The sequence below is a fragment of the Misgurnus anguillicaudatus genome, chromosome 8 (assembly GCF_027580225.2).
Source record: "Misgurnus anguillicaudatus chromosome 8, ASM2758022v2, whole genome shotgun sequence".
Lineage (NCBI taxonomy): Eukaryota > Metazoa > Chordata > Actinopteri > Cypriniformes > Cobitidae > Misgurnus > Misgurnus anguillicaudatus.
Genome location: NC_073344.2, coordinates 25,370,718 through 25,393,686, shown reverse-complemented (window position 1 = coordinate 25,393,686; position 22,969 = coordinate 25,370,718). Strand labels below are relative to the sequence as shown.

The following is a 22,969-nucleotide window of genomic DNA, read 5'->3' as shown; positions in this document are numbered from 1 at the left end:
TGTCTGAAGTTTTCCGTGATTTTCCCCTTGAGAAACCACAGTGATCTCTGCTTAACTTCTTGATGCAATAACAAGCATGTCCTCACTATGGCTGCCCCTTATGCCATTGTTTCTGCCTCTTGTACACACAGAATACTTTCCGTGAATGATACTGCAATGTTACTACTATCAGGGTTCCCACACCTTTCCAGGTCCAATACCCTCAAATTCAAGGACAAAATGTGGGGACACATTTCAAGTGAGAGCAAGGTTACATCGTGTTACCTTTTAAGATGCATTGTTACAGTTCCCTTTCGAAGGAACTTGCACTGCATCACTGCGGTGACACTTTGGGGACGCCTCCAGGGGTAAGTGGGTCTGAATGTGTATATCAAATTCAACCAATGGTGAGGCTTAACAACAAAAACAGGGTGACACAGAAGCCAGGAAGTATATCGCTATCTGAAATATTGCCAAAGACGGCGTTACAGGGATGCAGGAATTATGGCAAAGAAGACGCAGCGTCTCGTTCCCTTCTCAGGGAACAACAGGGAAAAAAATTCTAGAAAACTTCTTGCATAAAATAGATTCAAGCACTTTCAATGACCGTATATTTAAAAAAAACTTCTCATGGCCTTGAATTTTTGTCCCCCAGATTCACAAACTTTCAAGGATTTTAAGGACTTGTGGGAACCCTGTACGGTAGGTACTTTCTACGGATGGATCCCAGAACATTTACCGGACATGTTCGTGTTCACACAGACAATTTTATGGAAATGTTCTGGCACCAAAGTGCTGTGGGAATGAAACTTAACACACACATGTAAGCCTCATTCACACATCTCTATTAATGACAGTGTGTGTGTGAGACATTGATTAAAACACACAGTAATAAAGTGGGACAGGTCTTATTTCAAGAGTCATTTCTGAAGTGTGAAGGTTGTTAAGAGACGACTCATGAATTCAACATAACTCATCTCTCTGAACACTGAGTGGAGACGTGTGCAACATTATTAAACAGACGCTGAAGGGCCTGAAGGGCCAGAGGGTGTTTTTGCTTGACCGGGCTGTCAAAACTCTTTCCTTTTGGTCACTGCAGTTAAACATGATGGAGAGAGAGAGAGAGAGAGAGAGAGAGAGAGAGAGAGAGAGAGAGATGGACACTAGCAAAAAAGAACAGCTGTTTGGACAACTTACAAGCATAAATTAACTCGACCAGCATGGAAACTGATGTTGAGCTCAGCTTATGTTTATGTCAGTCTTTGCGATATTTTTAGGACGTGTTCATACTTGACATGTTAGGTTCGATTCAAACGAAATCTGGTGCGATCCCTCAGTGTATGCATAAACAAAATGAGCAGAGGGCAGGTGTGGAGTAACGGAGAGCTAAAGAGCCTCATTAACATTTGGTCCATCAAGTATATGCTGGAAAACAGTGCCGGTCTTTCCTATATGCAAATTACGCAATTTGCATAGGGCCCTGCACCACTAGGGGGCCCCCTTCATCTCAAAATTATTTAAACCCAAATCTAAATTATTATTATGTTTAATGAAAACAAGAAGCTTTAATTTAAAGGAACAGTATGTAAGAAATTGATATCAATTAATCATAAAATGGCTCTGATATGTCACTAGACATTAAGAAATTATTTTCATTTCAAATACTTATATCACTGCCAACAGTGGTCTGGCCAGAATATTGTCATTTAAAAAGTGGAGTTGTAGCCCTCAACTGATGTTTACGTTGTCATGTTGTGTATTGGCCACCAGTTGTGTGATTGCAGTACCAGTTTTAGCCACAAGTTCTGTGATTGCGGTACCAGTTTTGGCCACAATCCTACATACTGTTCTTTTAAATAATTTGCAAGCATGCGGATTTATGCAGGTTTTTTTAAAAAAAACTTAACGATTTCTTTAATCACTGATATGTACTCGGACAACATGCAGGCCGTTTCTCAATCCGAAGGATGCAGACTTCAGAGGTCACATTTGTAGGCTGCGTCATAAAAACGTATTTCAGAATTTTAACAATTATAAAGTTGACAATTATTCTTAGTTAATGGTTAATTGTTATAATATGCAATGACTTGCAAATGAAATGCCTATTTATCTTAAATCAGCGCTTCTCAATTATTTTCTGTCAAGCCCCCCCTAGAAAGAAGTAAACATTTCGCGCCCCCCAACTCTCCGTGACTGTAAATAGTATAATTTGTCTATAAAATTACACATCTGCAAAACATTGTATCTTTATTAACATTAATGAAAACACAAAAAAAGAAATATCGATCAACTTACAACAAAGAATAACTTTATTAACATTGTTTTTTTAGTCTGTAACAGAAAAGAGTTAAAATGCATCAATTTGCCTGAAATAAAAAAATCACTCTTTATTTAAAGTATAATATTTTTGACCATTTGATACTGAAAAATTAAATTAAATATAATCAATAAATAATAATAAAAAACTCAAGCGGCTTATCAGCGTGATTGGGGTGTAATGTCTTTAAGTGACGGTGCAAAAAAAATCACTTCCTGAAAAAGTATTTTCCCTCGGGTCTCGCGCGCCCCCCCTGGTGTCGCTTCGAGCCCCCCTTGGGGGTCCCGCCCCACTATTTGAGAAGCACTGTCTTAAATAAACCAAGCTTGATGACGTATGCAGCGCTACAACCTTTGCATTGAGAAACGCCAGCATGCATGACGCAGGAGACTGATGTGCTAACAATGCGCATATTATTATGCCCACCATTGCTTTAAAACGAAACTATCCGTCTGGAGCAGAATAATGGAAAAAACGTGAAGCAAGGGAAAAAGAGCAAGGTATTTGTTTGTAATATTTTAAAGTCTTGTTAGTATTGCCAAACAAAGTCAGTGTCAGTAAATAAAGTTAACCACATTTATGCACTTCAATGTGTTTTAAATGGTTAATTTGTTTACTGTATTAACAATATGTATTTATATTTAATTTGATTCTTTAATTTATTTAAATTAGGTTTATTTTTAGTGCTTTTAGTCACAACACAGTTTAAATTAAAACAACTGTACAGCAAATTTTTTATAATTTTACGTTATAATCAGAAAGTTTATCAGTCAGGGTTTCAAAGTAATGTGCATATGGGAATAATATATGGCTGTAAGATAATACACTATGTGGTTAGTTAACAACTAACTAACAGCAACATTGAATGGGTTTTATGAATGCACTGACAGAGGGCCCCTCACAAAGGTTTGCTTAGGGCCCCCCAGCATTTAGGACCGGCACTGCTGGAAAATATGCTTACGTTTATAAAATGTTTGGTGAAATATCTTTATGAGCTGTGAGATGTTAATAATACCTCAAAATAAAGATGCATAAAATGAACAAGTATGCAGCATTGTTGTTGTGGATAATCACACTTCTGTCGCATAAAATTAGTCATCAAACTCGACCAATCGGGTGGTGACGGCAATCTATATTTCCGCTATTATCCACCAGGAGGCTCTCTTACCCAACCTATAAAACACTGAAACATCCACTGATTCAAAGACAGTAAGACACAAGACACTACCTTAAGAGTAAACTTTGATTATGCTTGAGATGCAAGTATCTGGCAAACTTTTATTATAAACCGTTTAGACGCATCTGCAGCAGGCACTTATTTTGACAAGGCATGCGATGCGCAGAACACTTATTTTGAAATAAGGAACCACACACATGGCGGGCTACACACATGTTGTGACGAACTTCACATCGTGTGCCCTCGAAAAAAGAAGTCACCGGCTGCCACTGTCTTCAGGTTCACTGATGGTGTGAACATTAAGCGAACCAGATCTTAATAAATTGTTGTCTTTTTGGTTCAGACCAAAAGAACCAAACTATAAAGTAACATTTCATTGTGATCTTTATAAAGTTCCTGTCAATCTTTTTATTTGCTCTTTTTTACCCAGATTCTTTTGTAAGAAAGAAAACTAGTTTGAAGAAGCTCTTGGATGTTTCTCATCTCAGCCAGCAGAGCTCTGCTTTACACAGTGTTGGGGTAGTTACTCAAAAAATGTAATTAGTTACTAGTTACTAGTTACTTCTTAAAATTGTAATGAGATTACTTTACTAGTTACTGCATTTGAAAAGTAACTTCACTACTTATTACTTTACTTTCCTTTTTCTTAATTTACCACATAGATACATGGACATGGTTTAGGCGGGGTCGGCTGATGATGAGTGACTACTTTAAATGAACGGCCAGGGCTCTAGACTAACTTTTTGCACTGGTTGCACTGGTGCGCCTAACATTTTTTCTTAGGTGCACCAGCACAAAAGTTAGGTGCACCCTAATTTTTGACCCCATCGGATTTATAGTTCGCCCAAAAATTAAAATTCTGTATAATTTATTTGTAAATCAGGTTTGTAACTCTCATGTTGTTACAAACCTGTATAAATGTCTTTGTTCTGGTGAACATGAATGAAAATATTTTGAGGAATGTTTGTAACCAAACCATTCATGAGCCCCATTCACTTCCATAGTAGCCTATTATTTTTTCCTACTATAGAAGTGAATGGGGCTCATGCTTGGTTTGGTTATTAACATTTCTCAAAATATGTTGCTTCGTGTTTATCAGAACAAAGATATTTATACAGGTTTGTAACAAAATTTATAATTTATTTTTGGGTGAACTGTCCCTTTAACACCGCAAGTTTAGCGCCCATGGTGGTTTCATACAGAATATAAACATGTAGGCTATTTTATAATTTTCATGTTGTCATTCCGTTTTCCTTATACGAGTCATGCACAGTCCTGTTTGATAACCCGCATCCGCGCGATTAAAATAACAGTTGACCCGTTATCCGACATCAGCATCAATTTATTTCATACCCGTTTTACATAAAGACTGCGACCGGCCGCACCGCAAATCGTGATGTAAGTAGAAACCTTTAAAGATCTTCATGCAGAACATTGACAGAAATAAGCACAGGACCATGCTTGTTCAAATATATTATCATTTAATGTGAAACTTTGTGAGGGTCGGCTGATTGACAGCTGAGCGGACAGCAGTGTTTGAACACTCATAAGCGCTGCGCGTATATTTATTATTACCTTATAAATTGATGATATGATTGCAGTGATTCCAAAGGGATGTCCAAAAAAACTCAAGTAGAATGTTAAATGTTTAACGTTTAATGTCTCTTTCTCGCTGCCCTGTGTAAACCCAGCGGGTGATGGCATGAAACGCGTGAGGAGCTTGCATTTTGCATTACCTTAAATTACCTTAAATTATGGTCATACAAATAAAAGTAAAACAACATTCAAAACTGTAATGTGTAAATTTATTTATGTAAAGTTACACTCGCAATAATAACAAAACATTGTGCTTTTTTAAATAGGTAAAAAGTGTTTTGTGCTGCATCGGTTTGGGAGCGCGTCACACAATAAATAAACTCATATAGGCTACTTTTGAATTCGTTTTGTTAATTTGCTCATTATTTAAGGCAAACACATTTCATATAGGCTTATTTATTTTATTATTTTTTCACCAAAGAAAGACGTAATCATCACGTTCTATTCATTTTAATGCTTTTTGCGCATAAACTAAACCCTTGGGGGAATTATTTATAAATGAATCAACAACGCAAATCAAGGAATTAACTTATTTCTCTATTTAAGACAGTCTGGCAGGGCGGTAACAGTGATACATCAAACACCGAAAAGTTTATAGGATTAGATTTGGAAGTAAGATTATGAAGAAAACAGCGGTCCTGACTCCTGGCTTTTTTCTATAAATTGAGCGCACGCGACATTGCTGTTCGGGTTACGTTCAAATAATTTCTTTAAAAGAATTATGCTCTGGGTCTGACTCGATTGAGGTTCATTACCTAATTCCGTCTTCGGGTTCGGACCTCTCGATCCCTGACCGTAAGTTAAGCAGGATCTTTCGCCACAAGTGTTGTATTGCCATGCTGGGCTTACAAATGCGCAGACAGGTTGCTCATCGCGTTGTCAGCAGTTGAAAGACACTTGTCGTGTGGGCATAGTGTGCATTTCACACGAATATTTTTGTCCTTTCGAGCAATACGCTGAAAGTTATGTGAATATCGCCCCAGTGGCTGAAACCCTCCGTCTTCATTTCCCGCTCCCCTTTGCACCAGCAGCTCCGTCAAATCAATCTCTATGGCAACGGCACACGTACAGGGACACGCATGCACGCACCACTTAAATAGACAGAACTTTACACCCAGGCTAACACTGCTGGGTAACGCAGGAAAGCGCGTTCCTATAGTCTAGTAAAGTAGTGTAGTTACCATTATTATTAGTGTAATGCGTTACTTTACTTCGTTACCCAAAAAAGTAATGTAGTTACTGTAATCCGTTACTTTGTAACTCGTTACCCCCAACACTGGCTTTACACCAGCTGAATCTGGATCCACAGATCATTCAGGGCTCTTGTCATGCTGAGAACATTTATATAAATTTAGCTTTGTGAAGGGGTTAATTTGTTATGAATCTCTCTGTCTTCATCTGCAGCTTTCAAGGAAAAGACTGCTGATGTTTATGAGCCAATAGGAAATAAGCAAATCAAATCTTTTAACAGCTCATATACAGTATGTGCATATCTGTCACCTCACAACAAACTGAAGCTATAAGACACATGTGCCGCATGTGCAAAATGTGCTACTATGATGCAAGGGCCGTACATCACAACACAACAACATTTGCACATTTGCATCTTAAAACCTCGGATAAAATGCTCAACAAAAACCAGCAGATCTGTGATGCTTAGAAACAAATACGCAGAAAGAATCATAAAAGACTATCAATGAACCTTCAGCTCATCTTTACAAGGTGTTTTCTTCAGTTTTCATCTCAAAAACAACTCCTGATGAATGTGTGTGAGATGTGTAGGGCAGATGGCCACATCGCTCTCATCATCACGACATCACGCTGCTTCTTTCACACTAAACCTAAACGGTGCTGCCTGATTCACACCTGAACTGAGAGGTCACACATAAACACACACACACACCTGATAATGATGGAAATTTATCAAGACCCAAAAGTCCACAAGATTCAGAGCTCACAACACACACGTCTCACATCACAGATGAGCCACAGAAATGCTGTACACTGTAAAAAATTTCCGGGATTTCACAAGATGTAATTGTGATATTTCACAGTAAATTACATTATTAGCATGTCACAGGCTTTAACTGTGACATTTCACAATATAGTACAGTATTCAGACTTTTATTGTGAAAATAATGCCATCGGCGAAATCACAGGGAACGGCTGTAAGTTCCGACGCGCGCTATCTGTTTGGGTTCTCTCATCTCTGCGGTCTCATCCAACGGATTCTGTGGTAAGTGTTAAAATGTCAAATTTTGTCAAATAAATGACTGATTTATTTTCAAAATATATGTCATAGTGCATGTAGTATTATCCAAATGTCGTTATTTGTAGGTTTCGCGTGGGTTGAACCGCTAAATTTGAAAATAAAGCAATGAACAGATGTTGGTAGTGTTACTGTGAGACCTTTTAGGAGCTTTATTAAAAATAAAACATTATTTGTTAACTTGAGCTTTTCTTAGTGCTAACAGCTTTCTCTCTTTTTCTTCCTTCACAGCATCTTTCTGAGGTAACCACTGGGGAATAAAGTTATGAGGTAAACTGTGGCTTATACGAACATTATGGCCGTTATTATCAGATAGAAAAATGAACTTAATTAATATGCCCGGTTTCAGTAAAACCAGATGATGGTGTCGTGGATTAGGGTAGACATAAATTCATTTCAAAATATAACTTATAGAGATGTGTGAGAGAGATACGGAGCAGCGGTTATCTGCCGCGTCACCTAAAAAATAAAGTGCGTATGTCAATGTTTTAAGACATTTTAAGGAGTGATTCACATATATTGCGTCTTTTGCGCGCTCAAGTCCGTTATTTCAAATATAGGCGAAGCGACGCGCTCGTTTTTTTCAGGCGCGCCCGCACCGCATTGATTTAAAAACATTTCAACTTTTCAGAGTCATCTGTGTTTTTGCAAGTAACTTGCACGAACGTAAATGTGATTTCCAGCTGGTAATTCATAAGTTTTAATCATTATCTTGTGATGGTGTTTGTATTTATGGGCAGAACTGACTACAGGGTGGTGAGCTTTCTAACTACACACACAGTTCATTTTAAGGTTGACACCCTAGTTGTCCTGCCCTATAGACCGTTTCAGCAGTAACAACATAAACAAGCGGCTGCACGTAGCTTCCGGTAAACTCCGCTAATAATAAATAACAACAAAGTTCTTTAAACGTAGTTATATAACAAGCAAAAAAACAACACATAGATTACCTAGGAAACCAAAACATTTGTTATTTTCGACGAGGCATTTGTTCAAGAGATCAGTTTAGCAACTAGTCAGAGCATTAAAAAAACGAAACCGGAAGTAAGGTTCGGATCCAGACGTGTATCACGTGCTTCCAATGAAACCGTCTATAGTTTCACATTTCTAATCTGTATATATTGTTCAGTAGTGCTTAGTAACTTTCATGTGTGTGAACCTGCATTTATGTATACAACATGAAAAGTGAAGCCTTCTTCATGGTTTCCAGGTATTTTTTCCACACTTCACAAGGATGGGGACATCACTCAGAAGAGTAAAGTTTCGAGAAGCCCTGGATACCAACTACCATAACATTCTGAAGTTTGTCCAAGGAGTCAACTATCTTCAACGGGGTAAAGATGTTTTGTCTAGGCTGCATTCATTCTTCTCTTTCTGATGGTAAACTTCAACGAGCCCAATGATACCATTGTGCTTAATGTTAAAGGAACATGCACACATCTTGGGAATTTAGCTTATTCACCGTATCCCCCAGAGTTAGAGAAGTCCATACATACCTTTCTCTTCTCCGTGGGTGCTGTAACTCTGTCTGACGCAGCCCCCGCTAGCTTAGCTTAGCACAAAGACTGGAAGTGAATGGTCCCAGCTAGCAAACCGCTCCCTATAATTGACAAAATAACGCGAACAATTTCCTATTTATTTGTATAATCACACCATGTACAAATAACAAGGTCATATGAGACACAGCTATCTTTTAACAGTATACATACTGGGAACTATATTCTCGGAAGGCGAAGCACTGCTACTTGGACGGAGTGATTTGCACGACTCTGACCAAACTCTCTGCTCCTCACCAGGGGGCTTCTCGGGTGCTGCGAGCAAATCACTCCGCCCAAGTAGCAGTGCTTCATCTTCTGAGAATATAGTCCCCAGTTTGTATACTGTTAAAAGGTGGCTGTGTCTCATATGACCTTGTTATTTGTACACGGTGTGACTATACAAATCACAACATATAAATAGGAAAATGTTCGTTAGTTTGTCACTTATTGGGAGCAGTTTGCTAGCTGGAGCCATTCACTTCCAGTCTTTGTGCTAAGCTAAGCGAGGGCTGCGTCAGACATAGTTACAGCACGCACGGAGATGGGAAAGATATGTATGGACTTATCTAACTCTGGCCCAGGTGAAAAAGTAGTACACTTTCATAATATACTTAAAGTGCTCTATTTTCGCACACTAATTTTGTACCTACTAAAAGTTCATTTTTAGTACTTTTTAAGATGTTCTTAAGATTATCTAAGTGTACTTCACTGTGCTATTTTGAGAGACCATGAATTTAAACTGCACTTTAAATGCACTTTTAACATACTATCTCTGTATTAAATATTTATTTATTTAACACCTGTATTAAACTTGAACCCAACTTTCATACAAAGATCTGTTCAAGTTTACTACAAGTGGTACCTAAATAAATTTTTAAAATACATTTTTATCACATTTTAGTTCATATTTATGGTGTCTCAAAATAGCACAGTGAAGTACACTTAGATGATCTTAAGATTATCTTAAGTACTAAAAAAGATTTTTTAGTATATTAAGTACAAAATTAGTGCACGAAAATAGAGCACTTTAAGTACACTATGGAAGTGTACTTCTTTTTCACTTGGGGGATACAGTGAATAAGCCAAACTCCCAAAACGTGGGCGTGTTCCTCCAATGTAAATATATATTTTACCCTTAAATTAGCATTAAGTCTATTATTTTGGGGTAAATGCACTGTACTTGTATATTGCCTTTCTAGTCTTCTGGGTCCGGTTGCACCAGCTAGACATAAAATAAAAGAGTGTAATAGTCGTGCGTAAAGGGTTCATTATAGTTGTGCGTAGGTCCTACAGCTTAGCCGCAATGGTGTAGGTTACGTGTCGGTTTTCATATGCACTTCTCTGCGCAGTTGCCCGCGTCAACATGCAAATACACATGCAGACCGCTGGTAGTCAGTATCCACGGGTGTAACCACAGTAGCAGCTCAACCGCCAAAGAAGCAGCAGCTTGCCCAGTTAACCCACAACCGAAGAAGAACAGCAACTTGTGTATGTTTTGAGAAGACCAGCAATGATGGAAGTAAATAAACAGCGACTTATGTTGCATTTTGAGTTAAATCACTTCTCAACTTGGCCCATCTTTGTTCTCACTGGCGCAAACGGAAATACCTATGACACAGTTTTTTTACTAGACAGGAAAGGCTCTAGTTGACCAGTAACAGCCTTGCGGCCCGTGTAGAACTGACGCGCTGTTAATAATTTGGCAAGGGCACGTCAGGCTACACAAAGCTATGCTCAGGCTACGGATAACCTACAGCATAGCTATAACATGGGCTTAAACGTATAGTTCATCTTAAAATAAATTTTTTGTTTGTAAGCATACCCCCAGGCCATCCAATATGTAGGTGACTTAGTTTTTTCAGTAGAACACAAATATAGATTTTTAACTCCAATCGTTTCAGTCTGTAAGTTGTATAATGCGAGTGGATGGTAACAAAATCTGAGAGAAAAAAAACATACACAGACAAATCCAAATTAAACTCTGCGGCTCATGCAGACACATTGATGTCCTAAGACACAAAATGATCGGTTTGTGCGAGAAACCGAACACTATTTATATAATTTTTTACCTCTAATACAACACTATACCCAAAGCAATACGTGCGTACACATCGCCGTCTGATTCCTGTAATCTTTAATGGCGGGTTGCGAAAGAACTTCATAGGTGCATACCGCCACCTACTGTAGCGGGAGCCCTGTATAGTGTATATGGGCCCTCATGCCCTGCACCCAATACAGTAGGTGGCGGTATGCACCTATGAAGTTGTTTCGCATCCCACCATTAAACATTACAAGAATCAGACGGTGATATGTATGTGCGTATTGCTTTGGGTATAGTGTTGTCTTAGAGGTAAAAATTTAGGGCTGCACGATATACCGCATGCGATTATGAATGTAATATTGTCAACTTTTCAGTGAACTACGGCTCTGTGTAGTTAATATCGCTCCATCTAAAAGCAGCTAATGGCGATTTACTACTAATCAAGGAACCGGCTTCACTGAACAGAGGCGCGTGACAATCGCATGCGATTTATCGTGCAGCCCTATAAAAAATGATATAAATACTGTTCGGTTTCTCCCACAAACGTATTGTTTCGTGTCTTAGGACATTGAAGTGTCGTCACGAGCCGCAGGGTTTAATTTGGATCTCTGTGCATTTTTTCTCTCTCAGATTGTTTTACCATCCACTTGCATTATACGACTGACAGATTAAAAAGGTTGTAGTTACAAATCTACATTTGTGTTCTACTGAAGAAACAAAGTCACCTAAATCATAGATGGCCTGGGGGTAAGCTGACAAACATAAAAAATTCATTTTAAGATGAACTATCCCTTAAGGGGTCTACACCGTAGCTAGGCCGTAGGTTATCCGTAGCCTGTGCGTAGCTTTGCATAGAAATTTTAATTATAAAATTGCCAAAACTTTAACAGCGCATGACGCGTCAGATCTACAAGGTCCACAAGCGCTGTGATTGGTCCACTAGAATCCTTCCCGTCAGCTAAAAAAAATCCTGCGTCATAGGTATAGACGGTTTCATCGGATGCACAAAATACGCGTCTGGATCCAACCTTTACTTCCGGTTTCGTTTTTTTTAATGGTCTGACTAGTTGCTAAACTGATCTCTTGAACAAATGCCTCGTCGAAAATAACAAATGTTTTGGTTTCCTATGTAATCTATGTGTTGTTGTTTTTTTGCTTGTTATATAAATAAACTACGTTTAAAGAACTTTGTTGTTTTTTGTTCTTAGCGGAGTTTACCGGAAGTTACGTGCGGATCGCGCAAGCCGCTTGTTTATGTTGTTGCTGCTGAAACATTCTTTATCCGTTTGCCATGGTGAGAACAAAGATGGGTCAAAAGTTGAGGAGTGATTTAACTCAAACTGCAAAAAAAGTCACTGGCTTTTTATTTCCATCACTGCTAATCTTCTCAAATCATACATAACAAGCTGTTGTTTCTTCTTCATTTGTGGGTTAACTGAGCAAGCAGCTGCTTCTTTGGCACGCAAAAGTACATATGAAAACTGATGCGTAGCCTACGCTCGTCAGATCGCAAAACATTATAACAGGAATAGGTACGTAAAGGAACGATGGTGTTGTAGAAATGTAGTAAAGTAAAAGTACAGATAATTTGTTGCAAAATATAACAAAGTAAAAGTCAAAAGTATGTACTATATATTATACTTAAGTAAAGTACAAATACATGGAAAATTTACTTAAAATACAGTACTTCGTTAACTTAGGCCGGTGACACACTGGATGCGTGGCATAAGCGTCTCAGCTGCGTGGCGTGTCCGTTTTTAATTCGGCTCCCATGTTAACAGGTTAGATCTTGCAGAGTGCCTGCTTGAGATGTGCGTTTCAGGCGCGGCTCGAGCTGCGCAAAAAACGAGTGCATGCTAGAAATAGAACCAACGCCTGTTGGAAGCGTTTCCAGGCAAAATAGAATAGGAAAATATGTTTATATTTCATTTTGTACACAAATACATAATAATTAATGACATTTTGATGTTTGAAAGTCTTTAGGTTGACATAAATTCAGATATAAATGTAATTTAAATTTATGTTATTCAATGGGACTTGAGACCAACAAAAAAAATTAATTACACTTCAATTATCTTTTTTTCCGAAGCTGGTTTCTTTCATTTACTGTAGTTTTTATCACACTGATGTAAATTCATGTGTTTGTTTTTAAAATAAGTTTGTTTTTATTTAGTTATCTAATGGTATAAAAACGGTGGTGTCGCGTCATGATTGACAGCTGTGATATCGTGTGATATGCGCATTCTACAGTGTGATATGCGCATTCGAGGGCGGGGTTTTGACTTTGCGCCTTCCATTCCTGCTCACTATGCGCATGACTGGTCCCGAAATCGCTATTGCGCAGACCCCGCAGATGTCAGCGCCATATCGAGCAACTGGCGGCTTCACTTTTCCCCAATGGAAGAGAGCGAACAGGCGTCGTCCATCTTTTTTACAGTCTATGGTAAAAACACAGAAAATGTGAAGCAGCTGCCACTCAACTGACACGCAACAGAAACGCCCCGCTCACACCACGCAGCCAGTGTGTCAGCGGCCTTACATTTTACCACTGCCTAACAGGATGTTAGATACCTAACCTAACTGAACCAGAAGTGGACATGCACAAAGTTGACAAGTCCCGCCCAAAAAACCCGGAAGCATGATAATCCCTTATTATTTGACGTTGTGAAGACCACCCACCGATTGAAAAAGAAATTGGCTATTAACACATATGTTTGTTAAAAAACGTATATCTGATCCTCATTTACATTTTTATATTAAAAGCCTATATTATATATAAGCCTATTTTCATCAATGCGCGTGTGGACAAACATACAAACATTCTATAACCACCGCACCGCAGTAAATTGGTGCATTACCATCGCGGTGGTAAAATACTGTCACCGTTAACAGCTGTAATATACTGTATATATACATACATACATACATACATACACACTACTGTGCAAAAGTCTTAGACCAGCTTTGTTGGACCACCTTGTCCAAACTGAGCTAACTTTAGTTTGCTCTGTACTGCATCCCACTTGAAAGAAACTAACAGCTTTTCTCTCTGCCTTTTTGTTTATAGGTGCTTCTTGGGCATTAATTCGGAGACAGACAGGCAGAAAGGACAGAAACAACAAGCTGCAAGTCTGTACACTGATTAGAAAACTTATGACTTGAATGGATGTCAGTCTAGTGTGTCACAAATACTAGTTCTTTGTTTAGCTAGAGGCGATTGTACACTTTGTACTCTTACAATGTTCTATATCAGGAGTCTCCAACGTGGTGCCAATGGGCAGCAGGTATATACACAGAGTCTGTGAGGTGCCCACCAAATCACATTCTATTAATTGTCTCAATTGTAATGTTTGTTGATTACATATTTTTTATATTGACTTGGCTTGGTTTACATATGTTAAAATTTTAAACAATACAAAAACATATCAAAAAGTACAATGAAATAAAATCAACAAGTAAAACAAAAAAAGTTTTGAGTACACTATATCAAAAGGTAGCCCTCCAGAATGTTTTATCCATTGTGGTAGCCCTTGCTCACAAAAAGGTTGGAGACCCCTGTTCTATATTGTGTTTGTTAAATAAAGAAACATGAAGAAATTAGTGAATGTCAGTCTACATTGTAAAAATAAAATATTTGTTGCACTTATTTTTTAGGTTTAATTAACTCTAAATTACAATTTATTTCAACTTTCTTGACTAGTGAGGAGTTGCTATTAAGTATAAAAAATAAAGTTGAAATAACTTAAGCTAACTACTTTAATTTTATAATTTATTGCAACTCTTCATTAGTCAAAAAAGTTAAATGAATTATAAAGTCAAGTTGATTAAATTAAAAAATATAAGTTCCGTTTTTTACAGTGCAGAGCGGGGTGGGCATTCCTGGTCTTTGAGGGCCATTGTCCTGCAAAGTTGAGCTCCAACCCTAATCAAACACACCTCAATGTCATTTCCAAGTCATACTGAAGCCTTTGATTGAGATTTTCAGGTGTGTTTGATTAGGGTTGAAGCTAAACTTTGCAGGACAGTGGCCTTCAAGGACCAGGAATGCCCACCCCTGCTGTAGAGTGTAAGCAGTGTTCCAATGCACGAAAGGAAATATTATTCTGTGTAGTTATTATTCTGATGTTATTTATACTATCTGAGATAGTCAATTAATAATATGTAATAATAAAATGTAATAATATGTTATGTACAAAATAAAAGTATGAAATCGATTGTTTTTGTGTTTATTTGAATTTAACATCTTTTTAATTTTAATATATTGATATAGCCAGTAACATTACAGTGAAAACTGTAATTCTACAGCAGATTACTGCTAAATAGCAGTGCATGAACTGTAACTTAATGACTAAATACATTTATTCTATGGGATAATGCTGCTATATCACAGTAATCTAAAATACATTACTTGTAATTTCACAGTTAAATAACGTAGTATTACAGTAACATACTGCTAAATCACAGTAATATGGAGGACTAACTACTGTAAGATCACGGTATACAGCTGTCATTTCACAAGTATTTACTGTAAAAATGACACAGTAACATACTGTGAAAGTACAGTACCTGCATGACAGTAATTTACTGTGAAGTTACATACTGTACCTTCCTGTGAAAGTAATGCAACTGGTTGCCAGTAATTTACTGTGAATTTACAGTCAATCTTTTTACAGTGTATATACAGATTTTCAGAGCGAGACAACACACAACCACAAATTCATCAGGAACATCATCCTTATATCTGCACTTCTAATGTGTTTATAGCCAAAGCTAATGTTCACAATACACGTTTCCAAAGGAGCCTTATAATAAAGAGTGTAATATAATCTCTTAGACACAGCCAAAGATGACTATGGCAAAAGCAATCACACAAATATGATTATAAACAAGGAAGAAATCTGGGGAGTTACCAAGACTCAGCTGGCAAAATCTCTGCATATTTAAACCAAATAAATATATCTGCATATTAATACGCACACACACAAATGTTGATTTGTGCCGGATGTAATCCACAGACTATATATAATAATCACAAATAAACCTCCATACAAAAAACAGACGGCTGCCTATACTAGATCTATACAGAGAAAACATGGGGAGAAGAACTATTAACTAATTTCAAAAATGTATATTTAAAGGTGCCGTAGAATGCATTGTAATAATCTGTTAAATTGCTTTCTGATATCTACATAGAAGGTTTGTGCCTTTATTAAGTGCAAAATGATCCAGAGTCAGTTTTTCATGTCCATTTACAACCCTTAAAATGAAATGGTCTATTATTACCTTATTTGAAGAATGTCATGAATAATAATGTTGAGCTCTGCTCTGATTGGCTGTTTCTCCTTCAGTAGCTCTGTGTGTATGTAAACAGATCTTATCTTTGAGTCTGTATCAGATGAAGAGACAGCTTTTGAGGAATAATCAATAGTTGGAGATTGTTAATGGACATTTCTGAGTGGTAAGTTTGTGCTTTTTTCAGTTTGGACCTGCAAAACGTAACTGTAACCTCAATAGTAGAACTTCAGACTAAACGCTAGCATATAACATTAACTAGCATATAGCGATAATTTAGCAGTCACAACTTTGTTTTTAGCATTGTAACAACATTGTAATTAATTTATTGTGTAATTTAAGGTTCTGGGCGTAAATCTGGACTGTAACGTCACAGTTGGTGTTATGTTGAGGTTTGTCTGTTTTCCAGCGGTCTTTTGCATGCACGAGGTTTACATAAGAAGGATAAAACAATCATGTTTTAGACTCATGATATGTTATTACCATGTACACAACTCTTAGTATTCATCTATGTCTACATAAATACAGTTTTTTTATCGGCAAACAAATGCTAGAGCTTTTCAGTTCTGTTTAAGTTCCCATCACAGCTGAATCACATTACAATATGCTCACAATACTTTCTGTGTTTCTTTCAATATATAAAAAGATTTGTTTAAAAATCTTGAACATTTGTTGATACTTTGTGTTGAGTTGTTAAGTTGTGAATGATTATTGTGTGTTTTGGGGAGCTGTCCACTCACTGTGGTGCTGAAAGAATCTCTGACTGTAAAAAACAGAGTAACTATCTGGTACAAGGTGTACTTTCAGTGTAAAAATCACGGTACCATACCATTGACAAATGATACATAAGCATCACATATCACCACAATGTTTACTATGATACCACAGCAATACTTGTTTGCAAGGATAACTTTATCAGCGGTATGTCTCTCTATATTTGTTATAGGATTGATTAAGGAAGCTTGTTCTTTATGTCTAAGATTGTATATGTTCTGTTGATTACAGATAACAGAGGAGAACAGTGTACCAGATGAATCCAGATCTGGAATATTACTCCAGCACGACAGCATGAGTAACAACTCCGCAACATTCCCGAGTCACATGGGCCGACAGGATTTTAGTAAATAATTCAGAATCCAGGTTCACGTAATGCATTTGTGAGCCACTGGAGATCTGATCTGTACAAGATGTTTTGTTTCATTTCAGATCATTCAAAAACAAACAACATCAGATTTCGATAGGAGCAAAACCCAAAGATCCTTCAGTGCCAACACAAAGATCCATTTCAGCATCAAATAGGTTCTTTAGTCAGATGATTAAAACCATAAACGAATCCTTTTTTAATATTAATACCAAACTCGTATTGAAACATTATAGCAGTGACCGGTGTTTATAAACATCTTCATGAATAAATGTCAGGTGATGGAGATGCAGCTCTTTGTTTTGATCTAACAGATCAGAAGTCATTGATGCAGATATACTCACACGTATGCGTGATAGATGAACGCCCATCCGCGCGGTCTCTCCAGCACATTGTAGAGGAAATTCTGCAAGCGTCGATAGAAAGCGTTGCGTTTCGGCGGCCTCTTGCCCGAGATGCTGGAGCGCTGTTTGCTCAAGATGCTGCCGCGCTTTGTCGCCTCGGCGCCCGCGATGAGCAGCGCGCCGTCTCGACTGGACTCCGTCGCGCCCGCCTCCAGCCCCACGAAGCCCACCTTCAGCTTCTTCTCGGCTTGCGGGCCGGGATACACCCCGCCGTTGCGGGATTTCTGGACCATGCTGGAGGTTCAGTCGTCATGGAGAGCCGCTGGTCCTGATGCTGAGGGATCTTCGCCTTGCGCCAGGTACGAGCATCGCTGATTTGGGCGTGAGAGGTGCGCGGCGTGCGCTAAAGGGCGAGGAGGAAACCAATAGCGATGCGAAGACGAGAATCTGCAATTTCTCTCTCTCTCTCTCTCTCTCTCTCTCTCTCTCTCTCTCTCTCTCTCTCTCTCTCTCTTTACAGTACATCAGCTCCTCCTATCCTATCACACAGCAGATTGAAATGAAAACACAAGAAAAGAAGCTGGAAAGGTATAAAAATGTAAATATATTTGAAAATAATGAAAAATAAAAGTTTTAGGTAAGTTTATTGTTTTGTAAATGAAATTTGTTGTGGGTGTATTTTAAAACTGATGTCATTTATTTAGGGTGTTTCTATGACTGCATACAATAGATGGCAGCTCAGTCATTTAACTCTTTAACTTCTTTAACTCTGCGGACCCTGTACATGGTCCAAAATTAATCATTATGACTTAATATAAAATATTCCTTTAATTTTTAATGGTCTGTCAGGAACCCAGTACCACATATGAGATATTGTTTGAAAGCTTAGAATCTCTACTTTTTGCAGATAGGCATAACTTTGAGATATATTTTACTGTAAGAAAGTTATTTACACTTAATTTACACTATCACCCCCTCCCCAATTTTTTATATTACATTTAATATTCACATATTTCACATTTTTCAAATAGGATAAACATGGGCAAGTCTTATATCAAATGAAAGCTCTCACTCTCAGGAATAAGGAATCATGTTATTTTTGTTCTATTGTCAACACATATGCAACAATCGTCGAGTGAATAATGAGGTAAAAAATCGTCTTTTGTAAACATATGGGAAACTTGAGTGTGAACTGCCTCAGATAGCACAGATAGCCACAAATTCTACACCATCTTTTCTCTTAGGTCCTACTCTAAACAATGAGTACATTCACAGCATTTTGTTTGTGTTCATGAATAATTCCTTGCTATTTATTATATGTGCAAAACAAAAAATTTATATTTATATGAAAAATGTATTTTCACACCCTTCAGTAAAATAAGAATAACTTTTGAATGCGACATGCTAAAAAGTTCATGCTTTTTTGGGTGTTTACTGTCTGCTGCTGGTAACAACCAGAACTGTCTGCAGTCTGCTAGAGCAGTGGTTTTCAAACTGGGGTCCGGGGCCCCTAGGGGGGCCGCGAGATGGTGCCAGGGGGGCCCCAGTTTTAAGACATTTTATGAAATACCTTAATTTATCATGAATTCTGTGTAATTAAACCTAAAAAAATAAGGCTACTAACCAAAATCACTACTTTTTGTATAATGTAATGTTTTTTTATTAAAATGTTGAGTTTTAGAACAGTTTTTTGTCACAAATTTTCATTGGGGGGCCGCAAAGGAATGCACCGTACACAAGGGGGGCCGCACGCTGAAAAAGTTTTGGAATCACTGTGCTAGAGCACACAGAACCAGAGTTATACACTATCAAAGACATAGACATAAACATAAGAAGGTAAAATTTGGTGTTTCATCATATAAAAACAACACAAATAACAATATTTGTCACAAACAGCAGCTTTTTATGTAACTTCAAAAGAAATTGCATTTATTCCACTGTATGTGGTTATGAGGACACTTCAAATATTTTTAGGCAAAAATTAAATACAAAAATTGTATTATTCCTCCTTTCAGTTGGAGTAGAATAACTTTTGCATAGATTATGATAGAGAAAAAAAAAATTCCTCTGTAAGCTGGCAATTACTGGAATCAAACAAAACTGTCTGCATGTTACTGGAGTACTCAGGGCCAGAGTTATACACTTTCAAATAAAGACTTTAGAAAAAAAAACATCAAAGAGCGCCTATTTATTTTTGTGTTTATTAGAGGACTGACAACACATACAATCATGTTTAGCACTTTCAACAGTGTTTTGTGTAATTTCAAAGGGTTTCCTGTAAAATGATACCAAACTTTTGTATGTAAACCTCTGCATGTGGGTATGGGAAGCTTTTGGGTGGGCCAAATGCAAGCGAAAATCCCCAACACATTACACACTAGGTGAAATTTCTAAATCTGATAGTTTAAGAAAAGTAACATCTCTTCTCAAAAGTGTCATTCATATGGACAAATAAAGGTGCTATAAGAGGCTCTTCACAGCAACACCATAAAAAACTGTTTAAGGAATATTAAAACACTGCTGGACAAATAAAAACTGCTTAATATAAAGGTGTGAATATGAGACATTGAGTAAAGTGAAACATCTATCATCATGTGTTGATTGACATTACAGCAAACTGCAGATCAGATCATAAAAACTTGCAGATTATCCCTCCATCACACCAACAGAAAGAGATCAAAGACAGTGACCACGGGGAATATGAAGAGCACGATGGGATGCATCAGGAAGCAATGCAAACTGGGATCTTTAGACTCCAGCATTTCCTCCTGAGCTGCTGGATAAAACTGTAAGTGATGTGTGATTGTCTTTTCTAAAGCTGCCTGTGTTTGTTTCCAGACAACATCAGCATCTTCTGGGAGGCAATGTGAGCGGATCAAGACCCTGAAAATCAAATCAAGAACAATCTGAGATTCGTTCAGCTGACACAGAACCTGCCAAAACCTGACACCACAGGAAGACAAGAACTGAGAAAGGGCTTTAAATGACCTAACAAAACACAAGAGAAATCTAATACAATCACTTCATCCAAGACATGACCCCAAACCTAAAAATACCCTAAAATACATTCAAAGAAATCTTGGGTTATTTTCAATCCAGCATTCGGTCAAAGGGGACTAACACAGCAGCTAGGTTACAGTTAACCCAAAAAACCTTTAGATTTGACCCAACAATGGGTTAAAAACCCCAGCATGGGTTATATTTAGAGCTGTCAAGTTTAATCACATCCAATATAAAAGTTTGTGTTTGCATAATATATTTGTGTGTAATTATTTTAGTGCTGGGCAAAGATTAATCACGATTAATCGCATAAAAAATAAAAGTGATTTTTGGCATAATATATGAGTGTGTGCTATGTGTAATTATTATGTATATTTAACCGCACACACATACATATATTCATTTCAGAAATGTTTTATTTAGATATATTTTTTTATTTATATATAATATAGAATATATAAAAATATAAATAAATATATATATATACACATGTAAATGTTTCTTAAATACATACATGAATGTGTGTGTGTGTGTGTGCGCGTGCGTGCGTGTGTGTGTGTGTGTGTGTTTATACATACATAATAATTAACACAGCACACACTCATATATTATGCCAAAATCACTTTTATTTTCTATGCAATTAATCGCGATTAATTTTTCCCAGCACTAAATATATAAATACACACATTATAACTTATACATGTATAACTTTATGTAAATATATTTTTAATTTATATATAATATAAAGTATATATATAAAAAATAAATAAATATTAAAACACACACGCACGCACGTACATACATGCATGTTTATTTATGTATACAAAATAATTACACAAAGTGCACACACAAATATATTATGCAAACAAACTTTTATTTTGGATGTGATTATTCACAATTAATTTTTTGACAGTCCTAGTTAAATTACAATCCAGCAGGCTGGGCTCGTCCCTTTTTTTGACCCAATGCCGGGTTGAAAATAGAGTTTTTTTTCCCTTAAAGAAAATGTTCTCAATATTTTGTCTTAGAAAACAGTTATTTTTATTACTTTTGAGGTGAAATATGACCTGAACACTTAATTTGACAGTTTTAATGAAATTTACCCAATTTACAGGTAAGGTTATTTTATTTTCTTCAGAGCGTTGTTAAATCATGTTAGTTTTTAACCGTGTTAACCTCTCATAGCTGGTGGTGAGAGCTGCAGTTGAGGTCTTACATCATTGATCATTGAATCAATTATTGATTAAAGTCTTAACTCTCTCAGTCCAGTGGGAATCGATCGGGCCAGCAGCACTTTGGGTTATTTCTGTATAGGGCCCAAAGTTTTTGCAACACCTTATAATGACTGCTGACAAATTAAATGCCAATAAATATTTTTTACTGGCCATGAAACTCTTTCTAAAAATATTTTTAAGTAACACAATATGCCATAATGTACTTTGTAATAACATTAGTTAGCTACATTAGTTAACCTGAACTGAAAGTATATAATACTACTCCAGGATTTATTAATCTTATTATAACATGTTAATATCAACTTCAAACATGGGTCGATGCCCATAAACTAACTTAAACACAAATGATCATTAACACGTATATCAACTAACAAAAATGAATAAATGCTGTAGAAATATATAGTTTGTTGTAAATAAGTGTGCGATTTTGGACGCACCTCTTCTTCTTGATATCATAATCACCTGTTGGTCTGCGCAGCACTGCATGAAGTTGACAACACCCGTTAGCTCTGTGTGATAGACAACGTTTCATATACTTTATAATATATACTTCATATTTTACTCACATTGTGTGCTTGGCAAGTGATTTAGTATCACCCCTGACAACACTTCCCATTAAAGAAAACCTGTTCTAGAAATATACAACAAAATCTACATTTCCTTTACTGAAGCTACAAGAGCTCTGATGAAGAGAAACTGTTGCGCATTTATAAACGCATGATATTTATGTTAGTGTTAAGGAGATGCCAGAAGAAATGGAGTGATGTTCTTCATCTCTTCTGCTTTGTGTTTCCATGACAACAACTCTGCTAACAATATGCCAGATCAGCTTTGTGTGTCTTTATCATCATTGGCTGTACAGCACAGACAGGTCAAAGCATTTATTATACGCTGAGGAGGCTAAAAATACAAAAGATCAACATTGTAACCGGCTATAGCTGTTTTTACACAAAAATATGAATAAATGTGACATGAGGTTGAATTAAAGAAATAAATGTGCAGAAGTAAAGATGTCAGGAGCACTTCAGTGATGAGTCAAC

The 22,969-nt window shown here is 37.1% G+C and overlaps 1 protein-coding gene and 1 long non-coding RNA gene across 4 annotated transcripts in view; one reads left to right on the top strand and one right to left on the bottom strand.

The window, feature by feature from the left end:
• The window catches only part of kcnq2b (potassium voltage-gated channel, KQT-like subfamily, member 2b), a 47,113-nt gene extending 28,936 nt beyond the window's left edge, over positions 1-18,177 (bottom strand). For 2 of the 3 annotated variants that reach the window (XM_055213839.2, XM_055213840.2), the window contains exon 1: positions 17,695-18,176. In XM_055213839.2, coding sequence (XP_055069814.2) covers positions 17,695-17,987 — 293 coding nt within the window. In that variant the 5' untranslated portion in view covers positions 17,988-18,176. Of the gene's footprint in view, positions 1-17,694 lie in introns of all 3 variants that reach the window. The other variant, XM_055213841.2, reaches the window with a different exon arrangement.
• Positions 17,770-21,020, top strand: LOC141365756 (uncharacterized). The gene is made up of 3 exons (XR_012370780.1): positions 17,770-18,053; positions 18,215-18,282; positions 20,533-21,020. It is a non-coding gene; the product is annotated as an uncharacterized lncRNA (long non-coding RNA).
• The last annotated feature ends 1,949 nt before the right edge of the window (positions 21,021-22,969 follow it).